This window comes from Lissotriton vulgaris, chromosome 5 (assembly GCF_964263255.1).
Source record: "Lissotriton vulgaris chromosome 5, aLisVul1.2, whole genome shotgun sequence".
NCBI classification, from domain to species: domain Eukaryota; kingdom Metazoa; phylum Chordata; class Amphibia; order Caudata; family Salamandridae; genus Lissotriton; species Lissotriton vulgaris.
In genome coordinates, this window is record NC_141693.1 from 5,437,487 (window position 1) to 5,458,738 (window position 21,252).

Sequence of the window (21,252 nt, forward strand, 5' to 3'; positions counted from 1 at the left end):
TTACGTGTGCAGGTTACAAAAGCGTACAAAGTAAACATAGAGGTATAATACTGCAATATATGGAGGAAGGCTCCGGGGGACCCAAGGACGTCGGGGCGGCGGGAGCCCTGAAGCCTAATTGCTCCCGGACAACGTCGGGACGGGCTGCTAGTGCTTAAATAAAAACCACTTGTGTGGATTGCACCTGGCAGATTCTGGGTAGATTTAATAATTTCTGTGGCGTACAGTGGTTAGCCTTTTTGTTGTACTTGGTCAATTCTGCATGGACCACATAGTCCTCCTTTTGTGTTGGCTACGCCTGGGGTGCATCAGTGCAAATCCTGGATGGATCCAGTCATGATATCGTATCAGTTACCAGAAGACGTAAATATGGGAAGCTTATGGTTGGTATATGCGAAAGTGACTATACCCCTCATACATCGCTCGGAATCATCCTGGTCCATTTTGAATTCCGAATCATCCTGGACTCCGACCTCAAACTGGACCGCCAGATCAACGCTGTCACCTCTTCCTGCTACCACATCCTCCGCCTACTCAGAAAGACTCTCTACTGGATTCCCTTGAACACAGGAAAACTGTCACCGACGCCCTCATCAGCAGCAGACTGGATTACGGCAACACACTCTACGGCAGGATCAACAAGAACTTCACCGCAAACACCAGAACGCTGCCGCCAGACTAGTCCTCAATCTACCACGCCACTGCCACATCAGCCAACACCTATGGACACCACACTGGCTCCCCGTCAAGATGAGAATCACCTTCAAGCTTTTCACCCACGCCCACAAGGTCCTTCACAACACCTGACCCACCTACATGAGCCACCGCCTCTCGTTCCATGCCCCCCAAAGATCCCTCAGCTCAGCCCAGCTCGCCCTTGCGACAGTACAAAGCATCAAGACGACCTGAACAGGAGGACGCTCCTTCTCCCTCCTTGAGGCCAAGGAATGGAACTCCCTCCCTCTCCACCCCCGGCAGACCCCTACTCTCTCCAGGTTCCTGAAGGACCTCAAGACCTGGCTCTTCGAATCACCGTGAACTTCCAGGAGAGGCGCACCACATCCACCCTGAGGTTCCGTGACGATCGTAAGTGGTGTTTTTGACTCGCACGAATATGGTCGAGTCTGGTATCTATGAACCGCAAATGACGAGTTTAGTGGGTGTACGCATTTTCGCTGTGCTAGCCTAAACCGTTCGTTTGTTTCGTGGGTTTCTACATCCGAGCCCACGGGTTCCATCTTAGATATGGCATCCATTTTGTTTCTTGCCCTCAAGTAGCCAGCGAACGGACGCTGTCCGCTTCGCGACCCTGGGATTCCCAAGACTCTTGCGGAAGACACGTTTCCTTTGAAAGTGTCTTTATGATGAGGGGGATGACACTGTAAGGCAGATGGCCCCGCTCGAGGCTCATCTTGCCGTGCCGCTCTATTGTCTTAGCCGTGCATCTCATTAGGCACGTCCCTTTGATGCCTGTAGCTCGTGTTTCCCGATACCACCCCTTTTACACCCTTTCCGATCTCCCCACTGTTTTTGTCTTCCTCTGCACCTGTTTTCTGTTCCTTCTTCGATCTGTTTACTGCCAATTGAAATGTACTAATGGTGGGAAGATGGGTTTTTACAGTTGAGAACCACCAAATGTTTCCGTACTTATGTTCCGGGTCCTGAATACATGAAAGCACCCCCTTCTGGTGTTTACTATGGGAACCAAGCTGTAAACCTTTGTGTACCATGTTAACCTATGAGAGAAATGTGTATAAAAGGAGCGACCTACAGTAGCAATTCGAAGCAGACTCCTCGAACCTACACACGCTGTACTTCTTGTGACTCCTGTGTTCCCTGCAGTAATAAACCTTGAATCTTTGATGCCGAAGGAAGTGTCCCGTGTCTCTGTCATTTGTACGCCAGAACAGGTTACCCACGAAGGTTTCAGGTGTTGTCCCCTGGCACCGCTGGGTCTTAGAATAACCCAGTCCTTCAGTTGGCGCCCAACGTGGGGCTGCATCAGTGGTACCGGTCCAAGCCCGACGATCGTGAGGAACTTCGTGTGAAATCTCCGAGGGAAGGTGCACCCCGCTTCACCGATCCTGTTGTCGAAACAAGTGGCCCGACGACTTTTCCCGCGAAGATTCCCGCCTCCTGGCGGCTGCGACGGACTGCTGCCCTGACTGTAGACCTGTTTTGGCGCCTGGCGTAGACCTTGGTACAGCGAGACGATTGACGGGCCTTCCTGGTGACGCCATCGATCTTTGAGTTAAGTATTTGTGGGTCGCTCCCAGAGTCCTTAGTTGTGGGTGCTTAGTTGTTGCATGGTTCCATTGCATTTGTGGTTCTTAGTACTTGGTTCTTTGTTGTGTTATTTGACGTCTGCAGTCGCCAAAAACCGAGGGTTTTTGCTCTTTGCAGGGACTTGGTAAATCCCGTAACCCTTGAAGTTTGTGAAACTCGGCTAGTGTGCAAGATGCCTGGTCGCAGTACTTTGTTCAGTTGTTTTAGACGTTGTGGTACGGATTCCCGACTGGAGGACTCGTGTCCGATACCTCCGGTTGGAACTCCAACTTATGAGCTCTATAGTAAGCACGGGTTAGGTCCGATTACCTTTAATGAATATTGGATCCGCTATACTAAAAAGGATGGTGTCCTTAGTTGGCCACCTCATGGTAGCTTCGAGACTCCGATTCTAGATAATCTTGAAGCCAAATTGTTTAAAAAGAAATCAAGGCCGGCCATGTTTGATGCCTTTCGGTTGTGGCGTAAGGAAGCCAAACAGAGAGAAATCAGACAGATTAAACGTAATCAGAGGGATGGAGTTGTTACCACGGTAAGGAAAGCAGAGCAGTTTCAGCGAGATAAGGAGGAAAAGAAAAAGGAAGTTTACGATAGATTGCAGCATATGTCTATAGATAAGTGCTTTCCTGCTTTACCGGCGGATACGGATAAAAAGGAGGAAGGTACCGAGGACCCCTTAATGTCTTATCTCATGAAGTCACCACCTCCGTATGTACAGGGTACCACCGCTCATGTGGTTCCCCCTGTTCCTGCTCCCCAACCAGCTCCTGTCCCCGTACTTCCAGCTGTCCCTGCTCCTCTACCCGCTTCTGTCCCTACTGCTCCTCCACTTGTACTTCCTCATACTCCTGCTCCCGCTGCCTCTCCTGTTCTGGTTCGGACGGTCCTCAAAGACGAAGTCAGCTTCCTGGTGGTAGGGAGCGTGACTCATTGTATAACATGGCTATGGGTTGGATGAAATACCCCTTTCGAAATCCTCCTCGTGTAGTGTTAGATACGTTTTGCCAATTCAACATACCGACACAAAGGTTCGTGTTTGAAGAGATGTGCAAGGCTTTACGTGACCTAATATCGACTGACGCATCTGATGAGGTATTGACTGCTCTGACTAACCTTCAGCTCCAGTTTGCGAGCGGAATGTTGGTGGGCACCAATGTTCGACGTCCTGTCGAGCAATTATTGTCTTTTCGTCCTTCTACGATGCCTCGGGCATTGTTTGTGGAGGACATTGAGGGATCGCTTGCAGCGCCTGGTCAGTATCCCATGCGCGAAGTTCCACCAGTGTGGATGCCAGGTAACGCTAACGCTGCTCCGCCGATCCTGCCACACTTTCAAAGAGTATGGATACATCTCCCGTGGAAACGATCGGAAGTTTTGCAGGTGAAGCAATCTTTGCCTGATCCTCGCAAAAATCCTGCAGGATACTACAAAGAATTATCGCAGCTCGTAGATGCTACGATAATGAATCTTGCCGATATCGATATGCTGTTTGGTAATGTCGTACCGCAACCGGTATGGGCAAAGATTCGTCAAGAAAACCATGCGGCAGAATTAGGTGGTGACTGGCCTGCTCTTGTGGCAGCAGACACCCGTCAAATTGGTGGGGCTAAGCCTGAACAATTGATTACGGATCTTCCTCAGAGAATTATCACCCTTATGAAAACACTTATGCCAGCCATGAAGGTGAATTGGGACAAACTGTCTGCTTGCAAACAAAAGAAGGACGAGAGTGTCTCTGATTTCTTTACGAGATTTGAGGAGGCATTCATTGATCATAGTGGTCAGGATATGGGTACTGAGGGTGGACAGCGATTGTTTGTGGATAAGTTCGTCTCAAATTTGCTGCCTGACTTAAGCAACAAATTGCGTAATTCAGAAAGTGCTTGGGCGGTTTCTACTTCTGCTCAAATATTGGCCACGGCACAATATTATGAGAACAGAGAGAAAGAAGAGAATGATCGCGCTGATAAAAAGACGAAAGAGCTCAAAACAAAAGTGTTGTTGCAGCAAGCGTATCCTCCACGTTCGAATCAGAACGATTCACAACAGCGGAATAGACCACAGTCTCAGTCGAACAGATCGCAATCTCGGAATGACTTCTCTTCTGATAGATCTTCGTTGGGGTACAATCAGTGTGCCTATTGTCGGAACGAGGGTCATCTGAAATTCGATTGTCCGGTTTTGCGTGATCGAAACAGCGGCAATTCCTCTAGAGGAGGTCGTAGCGGCCCCCAACAAGCATCACGTGGTAGAGGTCGTGGTGTCCAAACTGATCGTTCCAATAATTCTTCCGATTCCAACAATTGTTTTGATCAACGTGGATCATCACAAAGCAGATCTGCACAGTACAATGTAGACGATTATTATGTTGATCACAATATCGATGATAGTAATTACTAGGACAGCCATGAACAAAGAGAGGGAGTGGTATCAGTTCCGGTTGATCAGAGAGGGCCTTACGTTGCAGTTGCCACCTCGGGCGTCGTTGAGCCTTTTCTGTTGGACACTGGTGCAGCGAAAAGTTCTATCATGCATTCGAAACTCCCTGGCGCACCTTTGTCTGGCTTAACAAATGTTTCCGTTGGATTCTCTGGCGCCCCTGTTAGCAATCCGGTTTCGTGCCCTTTGCCCCTTACAATTGGGCCTCGTGAGCTGAAAGCTCCGTTGATTTTGACCATTGGTTGTGGTGAAAATCTTTTGGGCCTGGATTTGCTAAAACGTCTGTATGCGACTTTGTATTGTTCTCCTGCGGGAGTGATGCTTACGTTGGGTGAGAGAGTTATCTCTCCGATGTACTTGTCTCTCGATAAGCTTCCACCGGAATTGAGTTCTCTTCCTGCTTCTTTGTGGGCAACAGGTCCCAATGACGTGGGCCTGCTTGATATCTCCCCTTATGTTGTTCACTTGAAACCTAATGTGCGTTTGCCACGTATTCCCCAGTATCGTATCTCCCTTGATGGTGAACGAGCACTGTTAGCCATAATCTACTATTTGATTGAGAAAGATGTTATCGAGGAGACTCGGGGAAACGTGTGCAATAGCCCTGTACTTCCCATTTTGAAGCGCACTGATCCATCAAAACCCCCTGTTTATCGTTTTGTCATCGATTTACGGGAGGTAAATAAAATTGTGGTTCCTCAGTTCCCTGTGGTGCCTGACATCACGGCACTTCTCACTCTGATTCCAGCTTCTGCATCTTGGTTTTCAGTGATCGATCTGAAGAATGCGTTCTTCAGTATACCGATTGCTGAGGAGAGTAGAGATCTTTTCGGTTTCTCTCTTGGAGGCCGCAGTTTCCGGTTTAAACGTGCTCCTCAGGGCTACTGTGAGAGCCCATCGATATACAGTCAAGCCTTGAAGGGCCAACTTGATGCATTTGTGTTGCCGGTTGGTGCAGCCTTAATCCAATATGTCGATGACTTATTGGTGGCTGCAGACACTCAGGACATTTGCAGAATTGCTACGGTGTCGTTGTTGCAACATCTCTGTGACTTACATCACAAAGTGTCACCTTCTAAATTACAATATTGTTGTCAAGAAGTAACCTATCTAGGTCACTTATTGTCAAAGGAGGGAAGAAGGTTGACCCCAGAGAGAATTGCAGCGATTGCGCGAATGACTGTGCCAACGACTCAGAGAGATGTGCGTGCCTTTTTAGGTATCACGTCATACTGCAGGCAATGGATTCCAAATTTTTCATTGCTAGCGAAACCATTGGTGGCTCTTACATGCAAGGATGTTCCAACTCCTTTGCCATGGACAGAAGAATGTCAGAAAAGTTTTTCTGAACTGCGTGACGCATTGTGTTCGGCTCCTGTGTTAGGGACCCCTGACTACAGTAAGCCGTTTACACTATACGTTCACGAGAGGGAAGGTTGTGCGTTGAGTGTTTTGACGCAACAATTCGGTGGTAAGCAGCGTCCATGCGCATATTTTTCCTCGACCTTGGACCCAGTAGCTAGAGCACTGCTGAGTTGTCTGAGGGCAACAGCAGCAGCTGCGGTGTCCATCCGACAATCTGCAGGATTGGTCATGGATAATATGCTTACGGTGATGGTTCCGCATGCAGTTGACACTCTCTTGAATCGTACCAAAACCCAGCACTTGACTAGTGCAAGGTTGTCTGGGTATGAATTGACGCTTTTGGCAAGTCACATTCTAATAAAACGCTGTAACGTCCTGAATCCGGCGACTTTGTTACCAATTAGTATGGAATCAGATGAAGTAGCAGCTCACGACTGTTACTTACGAACCGAAGAGGAAACCAAAGGTCGTGTAGACCTGAAAAATACTCCTTTGGAAAATCCCGATGGGACTCTGTATGTGGATGGGTCGTGTTTTAAATTGCCGAATGGTGATGTAACGACCGCGTATGCTGTGGTAACTTTGAATACTGTTGTGGAAGCTGCGAGATTGAATCAGAGTTCTGCTCAGGCTGCAGAGCTGATTGCTTTGACTAGAGCGTGTGTGTTGTCGAAAGGGAAACGGGTGAATGTGTTTACCGACAGCCAATACGCTTTTGGCGTCGCGCATAGTTTTGGACGATTGTGGCGGTAAGGTGGCCTGCAGAGACTGGTATGTGTGAAGATACCATCGAGAGTGTGAAAGCGATTCAGAATGAGGCCACCGAGACTGAAAAGACGAAGTGGAAAGAAAGTACGGGAAAGTTGGATGCGAATGGTTGTTGGATAGATTTGTCGGAGCATAAGAGATGGATGTTGCCAGACGCGTATGTGCTAGCTGTTGTGACGATGGCACATGGGTTAGCACATATTAGTGAGAAAGGTATCTGCAAGTTGTTGTCCCCTGTATGGAAGAATGATGGTATTACTAAATGTGCTGAGAGATTGGTCAAGAATTGTATGATATGTATGATGTATAATCCTGAAAAAGGAACCCCTACACCTCCTGGCCATTTTGCTCCCCCTTCATGCCCCTTTGAAGTGATTCAGCTAGACTTCATCCATATGGAGCGATGCAATAACCTGAAATACGTTTTAGTGGTGGTTTGCGCATTCTCCCGATGGATTGAAGCCTACCCTCTCAAAGACAACACTGCTATGTCCACTGCGAAAATCCTACTGAAGGAATACTTTCCTCGGTATGGAATGCCACGGATTGTATGGTCTGATAACGGAAGTGAGTTTGTGGGGAGTGTGATGAAGAATGTGTGTAAGGGCCTTGGAATTACTCAAAAGTTCCATAGCGCCAATCATCCTCAGTCAGCGGGTCTGGTTGAGGGGTATAATGGCACCCTTAAACTAAAATTGGCGAAGATTCAGGCCAATACTGGTCTCTCATGGCCTGACGCTTTGCCTCTAGCTCTGTTGTCAACGAGGGCGACTGTACACTCCCGAGTAGGGCTCAGTCCCTATGAAATAGTGTTCGGCCGTCCTGCGAATGTTTGGGGGGTCCCTAGACCAAGTATGTTTTCAGACCTTGAATATCCAATGTTGATCGATTATCTACATGATCTGACTGCTAAACTGAGGTTAATTCACCAACAGGTCTTTGAAGCACTGCCGACGCAGACGGAGGGTCCAGGCCACCATCTCCAGCCCGGAGACTGGGTGGTGACGAGGAACTTCGGAAGAAAGCGTAACCTCGAGCCTCGCTTTACTGGACCCTACCAAGTCCTCCTTGCCACGAGAACTGCTGTCCGTCTGGAAGGCCGAAAACACTGGGTGCATGCCACCCATACTAAGAAGGTTCCTATACCTTTACCAGCGGACTCGTGGGTGAGGAAGGGCATTGCCTCGTCTGAAACTGAAGCATCGCAAACCTTTGTACCTTTCAGCGACGCTCAACTTGTCGGAGAATCCTCAGTGCAGCAGAAAGACATTGTTGAACATTTGCCATCACAAGATTCAAGATCTGAACAATTGACTGATCAACAGAACTCTGTTCCCTCATCGGATCCATTGTTTGACGAACAGACACGTCCTGGAAGAAGCCGTTACTTCTTGCGATCCAATACCAAGGACTAATAAATTTTCGTTTCTATCCTTTGACATCTACGTTACCCCCTTTTTGCCACGATCAGTCTGAACACACGTACAACTGTGATTTTTGTAAATATTGAGTTTTTCCACATGTGTTTTTGCTTCCACAGCTGAGAGACTTTGTATATATTTGTGAATTAGAATACCTTGCATCCAGGTGAACCGTAGGGCCGCGCGTGTACTTCCTTCTGGTTAGTAGGTCCAGACACTAGGTCAGAGACCGTCGGTTCCTGGGAACTCCTGGGGATTGACTACTGCTACACAGAACGAAGTGCGTCAAGAAACGTTGCGGACGGTTTTAGGGGATGGCGTTTTCAAAGCTGATGGACTTGGAAAAAGCTCAGGCGCAAAGATTCAAACTGCAACAGATTACTCGTACCAGATGCTTTATGTTTCAGGTGTTCCTTCTGTTTCTAATTGTTTCCTCGTTATTGGCGGGTGGGGTGTATTATGTGATACAGTATTTCCTACCTTCTGCCATACCTACTCCTACTTCTGAACCTAAAACTACCTCCACTATGTTCCCTCATTCCTTCCATATCCTACCCCAACACGAACAGGCTAGACGTGCAGAATTCAGAAATAATTCCTTCATTCAGCTCCTTCATCAGCATCAGTTAGTGGTTAATACTACTAATTGTTGGGTGTGTGGGTTAATGCCACATACCACGGATAAGGGAATTCCGTATTTGGTCCTTCCTTATAGTTCCCAGGGTTCAGCTCGAGCATTACAAACAATGTTTCGAAGTGCACTAGATTCCTACCCCAACCGAGAGATACGTCCTCCGCACTTTGGTCCCGGTCCGTACCACAAGCCTTTGGCTATAGCGATCGCTGATTTAGATAGGGATATCTATGAGCCTTCGCTCATCCCAGAGGAGGAGGTGCGAGCCTATAGGGATCTAAGTGAGGCTGAGTATAGTGCGCTCGTGGGTGAAAGACAGCTTAGAAGCTCGTCTCCAATATGGATCGTACCCCACCTCGGTAATTTTTGTCTAAAAGGTCGTGGCCGAAGATCGAGAGCATATCTTGGAGAGAGTGCTTGCTCCGAGACGTATGTCTTACCAATGCTCTCCACCCCTGTGTTTCTGGCTGCCAAGGGTACGTACTTTGTCTGCCATGATCGTGCGTATACATGGTTGCCCTCCGACTTTGCGGGCACATGTTATATTGCGAATTTGTTGCCTCCGACGTTTACTGTTGATGCAGACTATCACAAGACTAGAGTTGTGAGGGGCGTGATTAGCGAAGAGGACACTGCCGGTCAAGAGGCAGGAGACTTTTTCAAAGGTTTCTTTCCGTTTTGGGGACCTATGGTCAATAGTAGGAACCTGAGACAGTTGACTCGAGTGGTGGAATCGACCGCTAATATCACTGCCAGTGCCCTTGGTAATATCACCGCAGAACTTCAGGCGGACAGGCTCATGACGTTACAAAACCGTATGGTTTTAGACGTTGTCTTAGCAGATCGAGGTGGAGTATGTAAGGTGATCCATTCGAGCTGCTGTATTTTCATTCCAGATAACGCTCCGACTGTCTATCAAGCCATCTCAAAGTTGCATAAGATCTCGGAGTCCATACACGTGGACGTAGGGGATTGGACGCTACTTGGGTGGTTTTGGGGCCTAATGTCGACTTGGGGTTGGAAAATTCTGATGATCATTGGGGTTGTTGCAGTATTTCTGTTCACGTGTTGCCTTTGTGTGCAGTGTGGTCCTGCCTTATGTGGCCTCTGTGCTACAACGTGTATGAGACAGCCGCCTGTTACCAAAGCAGCTCAGTTGGATAGAATGATGTTGCAGCAGCATCTAGATGGTCTGATGAATATCGAGTATGATTCCGACTAGTGCTTGCCTACATGAGGGCAAAAGGAGCGTCTGAGGTTCCGTGACGATCGTAAGTGGTGTTTTTGACTCGCACGAATATGGTCGAGTCTGGTATCTATGAACCGCAAATGACGAGTTTAGTGGGTGTACGCATTTTCGCTGTGCTAGCCTAAACCGTTCGTTTGTTTCGTGGGTTTCTACATCCGAGCCCACGGGTTCCATCTTAGATATGGCATCCATTTTGTTTCTTGCCCTCAAGTAGCCAGCGAACGGACGCTGTCCGCTTCGCGACCCTGGGATTCCCAAGACTCTTGCGGAAGACACGTTTCCTTTGAAAGTGTCTTTATGATGAGGGGGATGACACTGTAAGGCAGATGGCCCCGCTCGAGGCTCATCTTGCCGTGCCGCTCTATTGTCTTAGCCGTGCATCTCATTAGGCACGTCCCTTTGATGCCTGTAGCTCGTGTTTCCCGATACCACCCCTTTTACACCCTTTCCGATCTCCCCACTGTTTTTGTCTTCCTCTGCACCTGTTTTCTGTTCCTTCTTCGATCTGTTTACTGCCAATTGAAATGTACTAATGGTGGGAAGATGGGTTTTTACAGTTGGGAACCACCAAATGTTTCCGTACTTACGTTCCGGGTCCTGAATACATGAAAGCACCCCCTTCTGGTGTTTACTATGAGAACCAAGCTGTAAACCTTTGTGTACCATGTTAACCTATGAGAGAAATGTGTATAAAAGGAGCGACCTACAGTAGCAATTCGAAGCAGACTCCTCGAACCTACACACGCTGTACTTCTTGTGACTCCTGTGTTCCCTGCAGTAATAAACCTCGAATCTTTGACGCCGAAGGAAGTGTCCAGTGTCTCTGTCATTTGTACGCCGGAACAGGTTACCCACGAAGGTTTCAGGTGTTGTCCCCTGGCACCGCTGGGTCTTAGAATAACCCAGTCCTTCAACCCTCAGCACCCGGAGACCCTTTCAGGAGAGTAGCTGCTCTTTAGAAACCCCTGATTGATCGGTTGCTCTGCTTCATGCAGTGTTTCTGCGCAGTAATCGACACACACCTTCGAGCTGCACGTACGGCACCAAAAGTCCTCAGCAACACACAGCAATATGGAAAGTGCTTTTGCCTCAATCTTGACTACGTCCAGGTGGATTGTGAACTAAATAACAAGATAAACACCAACATGTTTTATACTTTCACTGAAGGACAAGAAACAAAAAAAATAATGTGTAATTTAGCTATGTTGCATGAGTGGTGTAGCTGTAATTTAATGTATGTGAATTCTCCAGAGACACGGAAACTTAAAGGAAAATGTAAAAGTATCTTTCCACTTGGCACTTTGAATAAATAATGTTGACCAGTTGGCAATTCTGATACATTACGATATCCAATGAAACATTATCATTTCATCGTAGGATTGAACCACAGGTTTTAATTTATCCCCATAGGATTCTGGTTTCTCGTTTTTCATTGTTCAGCCTTCTTTTGAATTCTCCCTTGAAGAAAGTTTGCTGAGCACATCAGAGTTCTGCCATTTATTTTTCAGTTTCAACTCCTAGCCCTCACTTTACTCCTTTAGTTTTATGTGACGGAGCACTTTATGATACGGAGCGGATTCCCAGCATAAAGTTTCGTAGTTCTGCTGGAGTTCAACATATCAAAAGAATCAACAAAATGTGGCCTAGCCATTAGAGCCTCCACTTTGGAACTTGGGAACCCGGATACGGTTCAATATCCTGCGATTGTAGGCAGCTCGGTAATTATCTTGTATCTTAATAAAACGTATAATATATATAATGCTCTTGGGCCAAGCTAACTCTACATAAAACTGCAAACATAGCGGTTAGAAGAGGCAATACCCGAGGAAAGTCACAACCAGAACCAGCAGCCGTCAACACAAGAGGTATCACAGGCACCACCTTTACAGAACTACATCAGAGATTGGTCCAGGCTGTATCCTTGTAAGGTCATAAGGGGCGGAGGTAGATTAAGAGGACTCTAAAAGGCAGGATGAGAAACAAGGAACCCTGGGGGAAAAGATGTTGACCATCACCACTCTATACAGGGTCAAAATGAATTCTTGTTTCTGGAGAATGGGGAATGAGTATTCGCTTTTATGTTCCGTCAGAAACTGAAGGATCCGGGAGACGGGACAAGGAAGGATTCTGTGGACCGCGTATAGCAGATTACATCACACACACCTCACTGTATATACCTACATTATGCACATGCCAGAATCTGAAGAGAACACATCTTTGTGATGCTGTAGATATGTTTATGTATTTAGCATGGTAAATATCTTAAGCTGAACTGTAAAGGACTAACTCTACAGCAAAGTACCTGGTTAGTAACAACCTCTTGGAAGCACCGGGTGGCGAGAGCTGCCTTCTCCAACAAACCATGTCCCGTAAACGTGATTGGAGTGGACTGAAGTTGGGTGGGTCCCTAATCAATAGTTCTTTCCAGGACCCCCCTAAAAGGCAGAATTTGAGGTTCTGTGCTCGACAGTGATTTTCATATAGGATTCTGAGACTTCTGAGGTTATATATTGGCCAAATACTAGTCAAGAACTTTTCAAGAACGCGCCATCTCAGACATTTTCACAGTAGTGGAAGGAGACATCATTATAGGGGGCGGTTGAGCTAGATGTCATAGTGCACAGTACAAGTGATCGCACAGCACTCAGATTTGTGGGTCTGGTGTAGCTACAACACAGTTTAGGGAATGGGTCATTTCAATGAGCAGGCGGGCTCACAACCTGAATTACACCGGCCAATCATTTCACATGCTTGCCCGTCATACTTAGGCCGGACATGATCACTTGCTAATAACAGTTTTAATACCGAAATCACCGAAATACCAAAAAGCCAAGTAGCTTCTCAGACCATTCCCCCATTACAGCAATTCACTCAAAACCTGGGCCCAAAAGACAAGGGTTGAATTGCAAGGCTCTTCAACTCCTTTGGGAATAAGGAAACGGTATCCAACCCTTTGCTGCTCCCTTCTATAGAACTTATCCCAAAACCAGGCACAGACTGATCTCAGCATGGGCCTACAAGAATCTGCCTTGAACCTCAATACTACATTGTTCACAGTCATTTTAGTGATAAGACTAAACACTAACATACCAGTAGTGGGACACCCAAACAAGTCAGATACATTTTGGGTCACACAAGTGACTACTATATGAAGAAAGTCCCACAACTTGATGAAAATGTCCAACTGAGGTGAAGGTATGGCCTGCGCCTCTCTCTTGATGTGAAAAAGGCATTTGACAGACTGAACTGGACATTTAAGAAATGACTGGTGAACTTCTTGGGTTTTAGTCCCGGGTTCCGTACTTGGTTGATAGCTATCAAAACCCACAGGCATATCTACCAGCGAACCCACGGATTCCCAGGTCCTTGAAAGTCAAAGGATTGCCAGCCAAATTGCCCACTATCACCTCTCGAATTCCCTGAGGCTTGAATACTGAGACTGGAGGATTTTGGGGAGTCCATCCAGACATGAACACCATCAAAATGACAATCTTTGCAGACAACATTATGCTCTTGATCAGAGACCCAATATGTTCCCCATCCCGTTTGATGGCAGAACTGGAGAAATATAGCAGTCTCAGAATTCAAAGTCATCATAATGAAGTCTGAAGCCCTAATTCATAGCACCCATCCTGACCGGATGCTGGCCCTCTCTGTCCTCATGCCTGTATGAGCTTCCTCTAAAGCTGTGACCTACCAGGGAGTTCAAACTGCCCCATCCATGGCACAGCTTATCGCTTTAAACAACCAGTGATGCTGGTGACAATTAGAAAAGAGTGGCAAGGGTGGCACACACACTATTTTCCTTGCTCAGCAGGAATGCTGCAGCCAAGATATCTGTCCTGCTCAAGATCTGCCGTCTATTGCAAATCCTCCCTCGCTCACTGCCACCCTCCACCCTCCGACAGTTTAAACTTTCTATGGCAGGAGAGGAAAGCAAGAGAGGCAACTACTAGACTCGACAATCTTCCAGTGTCGCAGGGTGGAGTGGTGCTCCTGCTACCGGTTGGTAACTTCCAAGGGTACCAATATGCTTCCTGGCAGTGAGCAGGAAGATGGAAACTGACAAGCAACGGTGATTTATAGACTACACTATTGCAAGGGTATCTCACAGGAAGGTTAGTGGCTAGAAAATAAACACAGAAAGTGAAGTTACACTCATCTTCGTTGCCGGGAGCGACACTCAACGTATGGGACAAACTGGGTAGATCAGGGTCTTCACAACCTACACTTCATCCTGATGCAAGAACCCCAACTTCACACTGGATCTGGATAGTGATGGCTTTAAATGTAGATGCCTGAATGGGGCTTATCATTTAGAGCGAGTGATGCTAAATGCTTTGAAAGGCTGAAAAGAGAATTTTAACTCCTTGAAATAGAAGGGTTTAGATAGCTAAAAAGTCCTTCACTAAGCAATTAATCTGACATAAAGGGAGGGAATGTCACAGAAGCTCACACCGTTTGAAGAACAGGCGAAGAGCGGCAGACACAAAAAAGCACTAGGCTTCCATCTTGTATAAATGATAACGTTGGCTGCACGACCACACAAAAACTCAGGTCAGAAAAGAAGAGAGGCAGAACGATTACCGATGACAAATCTAAAGCGGAACTAAGAAATGTGAATTGAAGGGAGGATATGTACAAGATTCTCATCTGCTCGTACAACACACCCAAGAAAGCAAATAAGTTGGATAATGGAAAATTGCCTCTCTGTTGGAAAGGTTCACTGTTCACCTACTTTGGCACTTCCTCCAGTTCAACAAACATTGGCACCCAACTTAGTGTTACGTACTAGTATCCTGCGGAACCCAGTGATGTGCTACTGAGTCTCCCCTTCCTGCCCAGGTTACGTTCAAGCTCTGTGAATAACACTGGAGAAAGTAACAATTACCTAGGGACAGTTACCATTGAGGATAACGCCTGCCAGTATTGAACAGAAGCAGCGTTGTAAACAAGCCTAGAGGGGGAAAGCAGTAGCGACTTGGCAAACCTAGACTAGTTGGAGGCTGCTGGTGGGCGATAGGCCCCTCGGGAGTGGTTAGTTCTGCTAACAGTTTCTTTGCTACTTGCCGCCCTGCTGGTTGTAGGTGATGGGACTGTTCAAACTAAAGCAAAAAATAAATAAAAACATTTTATCTTAAAATGTAACACCACCAAGTGTGAAATTTTGCTTTCGATGATGCAATATGTGATCGGCCTCCATGTGACAGTGCACCCATAACGCCCCTGGTCATCCAGAACTCGGGTATTCTAGTCAATCCAGAATTAATCCTTGCGCCTCAGAATACAGCTGTGAATATGGGGACCATGTTCTTTCAGCTATGTCAGATTAGGTGGAGTTTCCCTCATTTGTTGTAAAATCACATGGTGATGGCTGTTAGCGCCTTCTGAATCACATGTTGGGCTCCGTCCAGTGGGCTTGGTGTGTACTCAGGCTGAGCAAATCTGTTAACACATAACTCATGCCTTATTCCACCCTCCTACTGCCCCCCCATATGCAAGTATATTGCCTTTAAATCCCAGTACATTCTGCTTAAACCGTTTTATGAAAATAGCCCCCTTTTTCTGAAACCCAAGTTTAACAAATATCTATCCTCTCGCCAACTGCAATCCGTGTCTAATCTTCTGCTCAAAATCCCTTTGTTCTTTCGGAAGCAGAAGTGGTGGCTGAGCTTCTGGCACAGGCTGCCGATGTGTCGCTCAGTCTTAGAGAAGAGCACAGTGACTTAAAACTAAGTAACACCGAAGAATACATTTGTTAACACTAAAGGAGCTTCTTTAGCTTTAAGACAAAGGCTTTCGACAACACCATGAAACCCTCTTCGAGTGCAAGCTTGAGATTTAGAGGGCATTCATAACATAACAGAAGACTGGCATTCTGCACATAAACAAAGATACCAGGAGAGCCCACAGAGACAACAAGGTGGGGACTACCACACGTTCAAACAAACACATGGCACACACGTGTTTGCCTCCTGACAGCAGCACATAGAGGCAAAGGCTGCACAGGGGTATTTGTTTTGATAAGAACTTTGGTGCGATTTGACAAACCTTCACGGAACTATTTTAACAGTACATTCCCTTCAGCTCCTTCCTGGAAAGTTTTTTTCGTGGTATCCGTCACGCGGAAGGTGAAAAATATGGGGGGTCCCAAAAAGCAATTTACCTTTGCAATCTCCACTGGGACTTTTAGTCGATGATACAGGACCAGAACTATACCACATTTGCCAATAATTCAGATCTTTATCCACAAAGCGTACTTTTTGTGATTTGGTGTAAATTAGTTTGGCCGTTTTCAGAAATTAAGGTTACAAAAACAATAAATATCTGGTTGGGACATGCCCAGCTCTGCTCTGGTCATCCTCTTTAAAGGAGACTGGTCAATCCTGACTGGTAGATCCCAACCTGAGCAGAATCTTGCGACAGCCGTTACAGGACTCAATGAGGCGGTCCCCAAGTCCTGGAAATAAGTTAAAAATATTTATAAGGGGGCAGAGTGAGTATTTTGTCCATGTTGTGGTCAGTCAATCAAGTGGGGGGGGGGGGGGGGGGCTTTTGGAGTCAGGGTGTGTAGAGCCTGCCCCCTTATATATTGAATGCATTTTCAGACGCAGGGACCTTGTAATAGCTGCCACAGCATATTGTTCAGGTAATGAGCAACTAATCCGTATTGACTAGTCCCCTTTAAAGTGGCCGACCAGGGCCTATCTAAACACCAAAAGTCCAGATGTGCCTAACTTTATAATCCATGCACTACCCGAGCCCCTCTTTAAAACTAATTTCTTTAAAACTAATTTCTTTAAAACTAATTTCTTGAAAACGCTTGTACGGATTTACACCAAATCTAATCCCTTTAGACGTTTTTCTCTGTATCGAGCACCAAACTTTCCAATGGGAAATCAAACTTTTGGGACCGACCCCTTTTTCCAGTTCCGACATAATGCATTACTGCAAGACTTTCTATAAAGGAGCCAAGGTGGATGAACTTTTTTTGTTGAAGATTTGGTGCGAATTTGGCAAACAGAGCCAAGGTATTAAAACAAATTCTTTCCTAAGGAAAGTCTGACCCAAGTGTAACTACACTGCTGCTAGAGCCGCACAAACGCACTGCCACTTGGCTAGTATTTGGGGGATATTTTGCAAAGAGACTGCAGGCACTGGCCCAGAGAGAATCATAAAGACAAACACTTTAGAAAGTTTTCACAGGCTGAGGCTTCACGTTACACAGGCCTTGCAGGCCCAGATGTTATCATTCACGTGACATCCGAATACCATGCTGCATTTGTCATTATAAAACAAGGGGGTGTTCCCAAATGGTCCTTGGACCTGGGTATCGGTTATTATAAAGAAACAATGGTCCTGGACCAATTATTCAAGGAAGAGTTAGATTAACATAATTATCAACTTCTTTGAGCTTACATTAATCAGCTCACAAACGTCTATAAATCGTGAAAATAATTAAAACAAACAGATGTGCAGAAAAACCATTAAGTATTATTACAATATATTTATTTAGTCATTTAAAGGAACAATCATTAGAGGGTCAAGAAGGTAGGAGAATGTTCTAGGGAACGTGTTAGAAAGAGTGCTCAAGTGTATAAATAGGAGCCAAGAAAGCTCAAAGTGTGAAGAAAAGTAAAGGGTGTATATTTACAAGACTGTACAAAACTGATATCCATAAACAGCGGCAGTAATATCAGGGGTAATCCGGATGTCCTCTTACCTGGAACCAGCATGCTGGTGAAGCCTTCCCCATGCCCGATGCCAAGAACATCCTCATAAGGACAGAACTGCAGTCCATGGACACCCTGCCGCAGGGCGTGAGTCATGTACGGCTGCTTCGGGGGCTTCAGGTGGATGTCCTTATATACCTAGATACAGAAGAGAAAGTAGGGGAAAGAGATACTCAGGTGCTAGCCTTAGAAACATCACTTGGGCTTAGATCTTCCCTCCGTCTGGATGAGGGCACAGGGTGGCCTTTCGGTGACTTGTTATTGCTTGCTTACACCTGCAGGAACAACCCTGTCAAACACACAGCTGGCTACAGAGGTCAGCGAATCCTACCCACTAACCGCTCTGCACTGAGCAGGGTCCTCAAGAGACGAAGCACTTCATACACAAAGTTATACAGAAGCAAATGCTTTGCAAAGATTAAACTGCCACCTTACAGTTACTGATTGGTGTATTGTGATATTAAACTGACACTAATGGGGTTCATCTTTCCCCATACAGCTTTGCTGCGCCTTAAAATAGCAAAGTAACACTGCCCCAAAATGTGGCACATTACACAAATTAATTTGCCTTTTCTTGCTGCATAGTTCAGTCATTTCACTACATATTTCCAGTGCGCTTAGCTTAAACATGATGAAATGCGCCAATGAACGTACATTTGTTTCTACAAACGGAAGTAATTTTACATTTATTGTAAAACCAAGAGCAAAGCTTGACTTTGAAAACATAAATTGAAGGAAATCCCTAAAAAGTGTCCGAATCCAACTCACAAAACCATTTTTTGTCCAGAAATCTATAAGGACAGGAATTCCTAAAAGGGATTCCTGGTAGGCGTAAATGGTTTTGCTACTGCATATTTCTCTTCCAGGACTGTGAAGGAATATAAAGTAGCAACTACCACACAAGGGGTGGGATGCAGGTGAAGCAAGGCTATGGTAGCCTTGTAAGTTTCTGAACTCTCACAAACTTGTACGTCTGTTGGTATTTATACGCTCTTATCCACCCTTTCATACCCTGGAAATGGTAGATTCCCCTAGTGTGAGGAAGTGCCATCTTTCTTGCATGGTATGCCCCCACTTTTTGCTGAATTGCTGATGGGCTTTGACAGAGTGTGCCCTGGGCACCTGCACATCAGGTGCCCAGGGCCTGTGTTCCTTCCCTAAAACTGTATTGAAGCCTAAACCCAATTGGCATCTCTGGCCACATGTCAGCCCCTGGTAAATAGTACCCAGGGCACTGTGACCAGAGAAGGCCCTAAGGGATGCAGCACTTTATTGAGCCACCCTCGGAGGCCCTGTGCCCGGACACACACACACTGCCTTTCGAAGCCGAGTGTCTGGGTGCAGAACTAAACCAAGAGTCGACATGGCACATATCTCTGTGGATTCAAAAAAATGCAACACAACTGTCGCAAACCCATTCGCACTGCATCAGAAAAATGTGTTACCAACTTTTCAACTGTAAATTCATTTTATTTCGAAGTGTTCATAATTTATCCATCTTGATATCATTAATCACGAAAGAGCTGTCCAAATATCCATAAGCTTCACACAAAATAATTGTGCCCATCCAGGCCTCTTATTACATTGCGTCAGGACATTTCAAATTCATGAATGGCAGCAAAAGACTTAGTCCCAATGCATTTCGAGCACCTTTCTTGCTCTTCATCAGGGGAAGCTGTTTTAATAAAGTAAAACCCATGTTAGTCCTCCAGTTTTCTACTCCGACATATCTATCTAACCTTGCATATTATAGACATAACCTGCATTCTCTACCCTTTTAAATAAATAAATAATTTACACACCAATTGACCCACAATACCTTTCTGCCCAAGTGCAAAGTTTACTAAACGCAGTAACCTCCCCCTTTCCAACCTCGTTGTCTAACCTGCCAAACGTACGCCTGCGTTTACATAAACAGTACACATCCCCAGTGAATTAAACGTATCTTAAATATCTCAAAAACAACTCTACTCCTGGTTTTCCATGCCTGCATTCTCATCCTGTTTAAATAAACAAAAATACCTTCCCGGATGTCGTGCCTTCAAAGTTACCTGCTTCAGGACGCTGATCGTTTTCCCTATAGCCATTGCGCGCTATTTAAACTTTTGCTTCTGCGCAGATCGCACCTATGGCGTGACCTCCTTCACCTTCAACTGCACCCAATCCTAGATAAACAATCCTTTAACCCACGTCTTTCCGCCCTGTGTTTGTGTGCCATGCCCACAAAACACTGCTCGGGCATACCTCAGTCACCCCTCTAGCTGGGTGCTCTATGCCAGTGGCGTGGGCACAGGTGCATGAGCCCTGTACCCTTACAATACCCAGGTCCATTCCTGGACACTGTAAGTGCAGTGCTGCCATTAAGAGTATATGATGCTGGGAGGTCGTCATCACGAACTCCACAGCACCATGATGGCTCCACTGAAGACTGAGAAGTTTTGTATCAAACTTCTCAGCACATTAAACCCACACTGATGCCAGTGTGGGATTTAATGTAAAGTGCACAACAGAGGGCAACTTAGAGTTGCCCCCTGAAAGTAACCCACAGCCAGCGTCCTGGCTGAGAGGCTGCCTAGGCTGCCACCCAGCAGACCTGTTGCTGGACCCCTGGGTAGAGAGCCATCGCTATGTGGAGCAGCAAAAATGCACATCCTGGGGCAAGGTGCTAGGTCTCCTCCCCCAGGATGGGCAGGGGGAGCTTCAAAGGCATGCCGCCTCTGTGAGCTTCTCCAGGCCACTGGGTGTACTCAGCAACTGGCCCCCACCGGTTCTGCCCCCACTCTGGCTGGAAGATAGGCGGGAAAACCTAAGTGAGGAAAGGGGGTGTGCCAGCCTCTGTCAACCCCACCCCTCAGGTGGGGGAGGCGAGGTGAAGCACAACTCCGGGCTCTCGCCATCTTGAGGATGGGGAGCTCTGCTCAATCAGAGATAGGCTCCTGTTCCCATCCCACAGGAGAGGAGCAGGATAGGGGGTGTACTCACCCCAGGACAGGGACCTATGCGTCCCTGACCTTACCCTACCCTACCTGTAACGCCCCTAAATTTAGTATTTATAGGCACCCTGAACCTTCCTTCCTCAGATCCCGATTCCGAAACTACAAAGTAGAACACAAAGATAGAAGACCTGCCGTGCAGCTGCTAACAAGAGGACAACATCAACTGACTTGGCCCCAGCCCTACCGGCCTGTCGACCCTCAAACTTGCTCCTGCTAAATTCCAGCGTCTCCTGTGGTCAGCAACCTCGAAAACCCAGGAGGTTTGCCTTGCTCATCCAAAGACTGGGACTCCCACGAGCAGTGGTTCTGCTTAAAGATCTACAACCCCTGGTGCCAGCCAGGAACGGCGAATCCCGCACAC

General features: G+C 46.6%; 1 protein-coding gene across 1 annotated transcript in view; it reads right to left on the minus strand.

Annotated features, from left to right (window-relative positions):
- The window catches only part of WDR46 (WD repeat domain 46), a 61,743-nt gene that overhangs the window by 12,449 nt on the left and 28,042 nt on the right, over window positions 1-21,252 (minus strand). Inside the window, exon 12 of the mRNA XM_086920630.1 lies at window positions 17,886-18,033. Within this exon, the coding sequence (XP_086776756.1) occupies window positions 17,886-18,033 (148 nt within the window). The remainder of the gene's footprint in view (window positions 1-17,885; window positions 18,034-21,252) is intronic.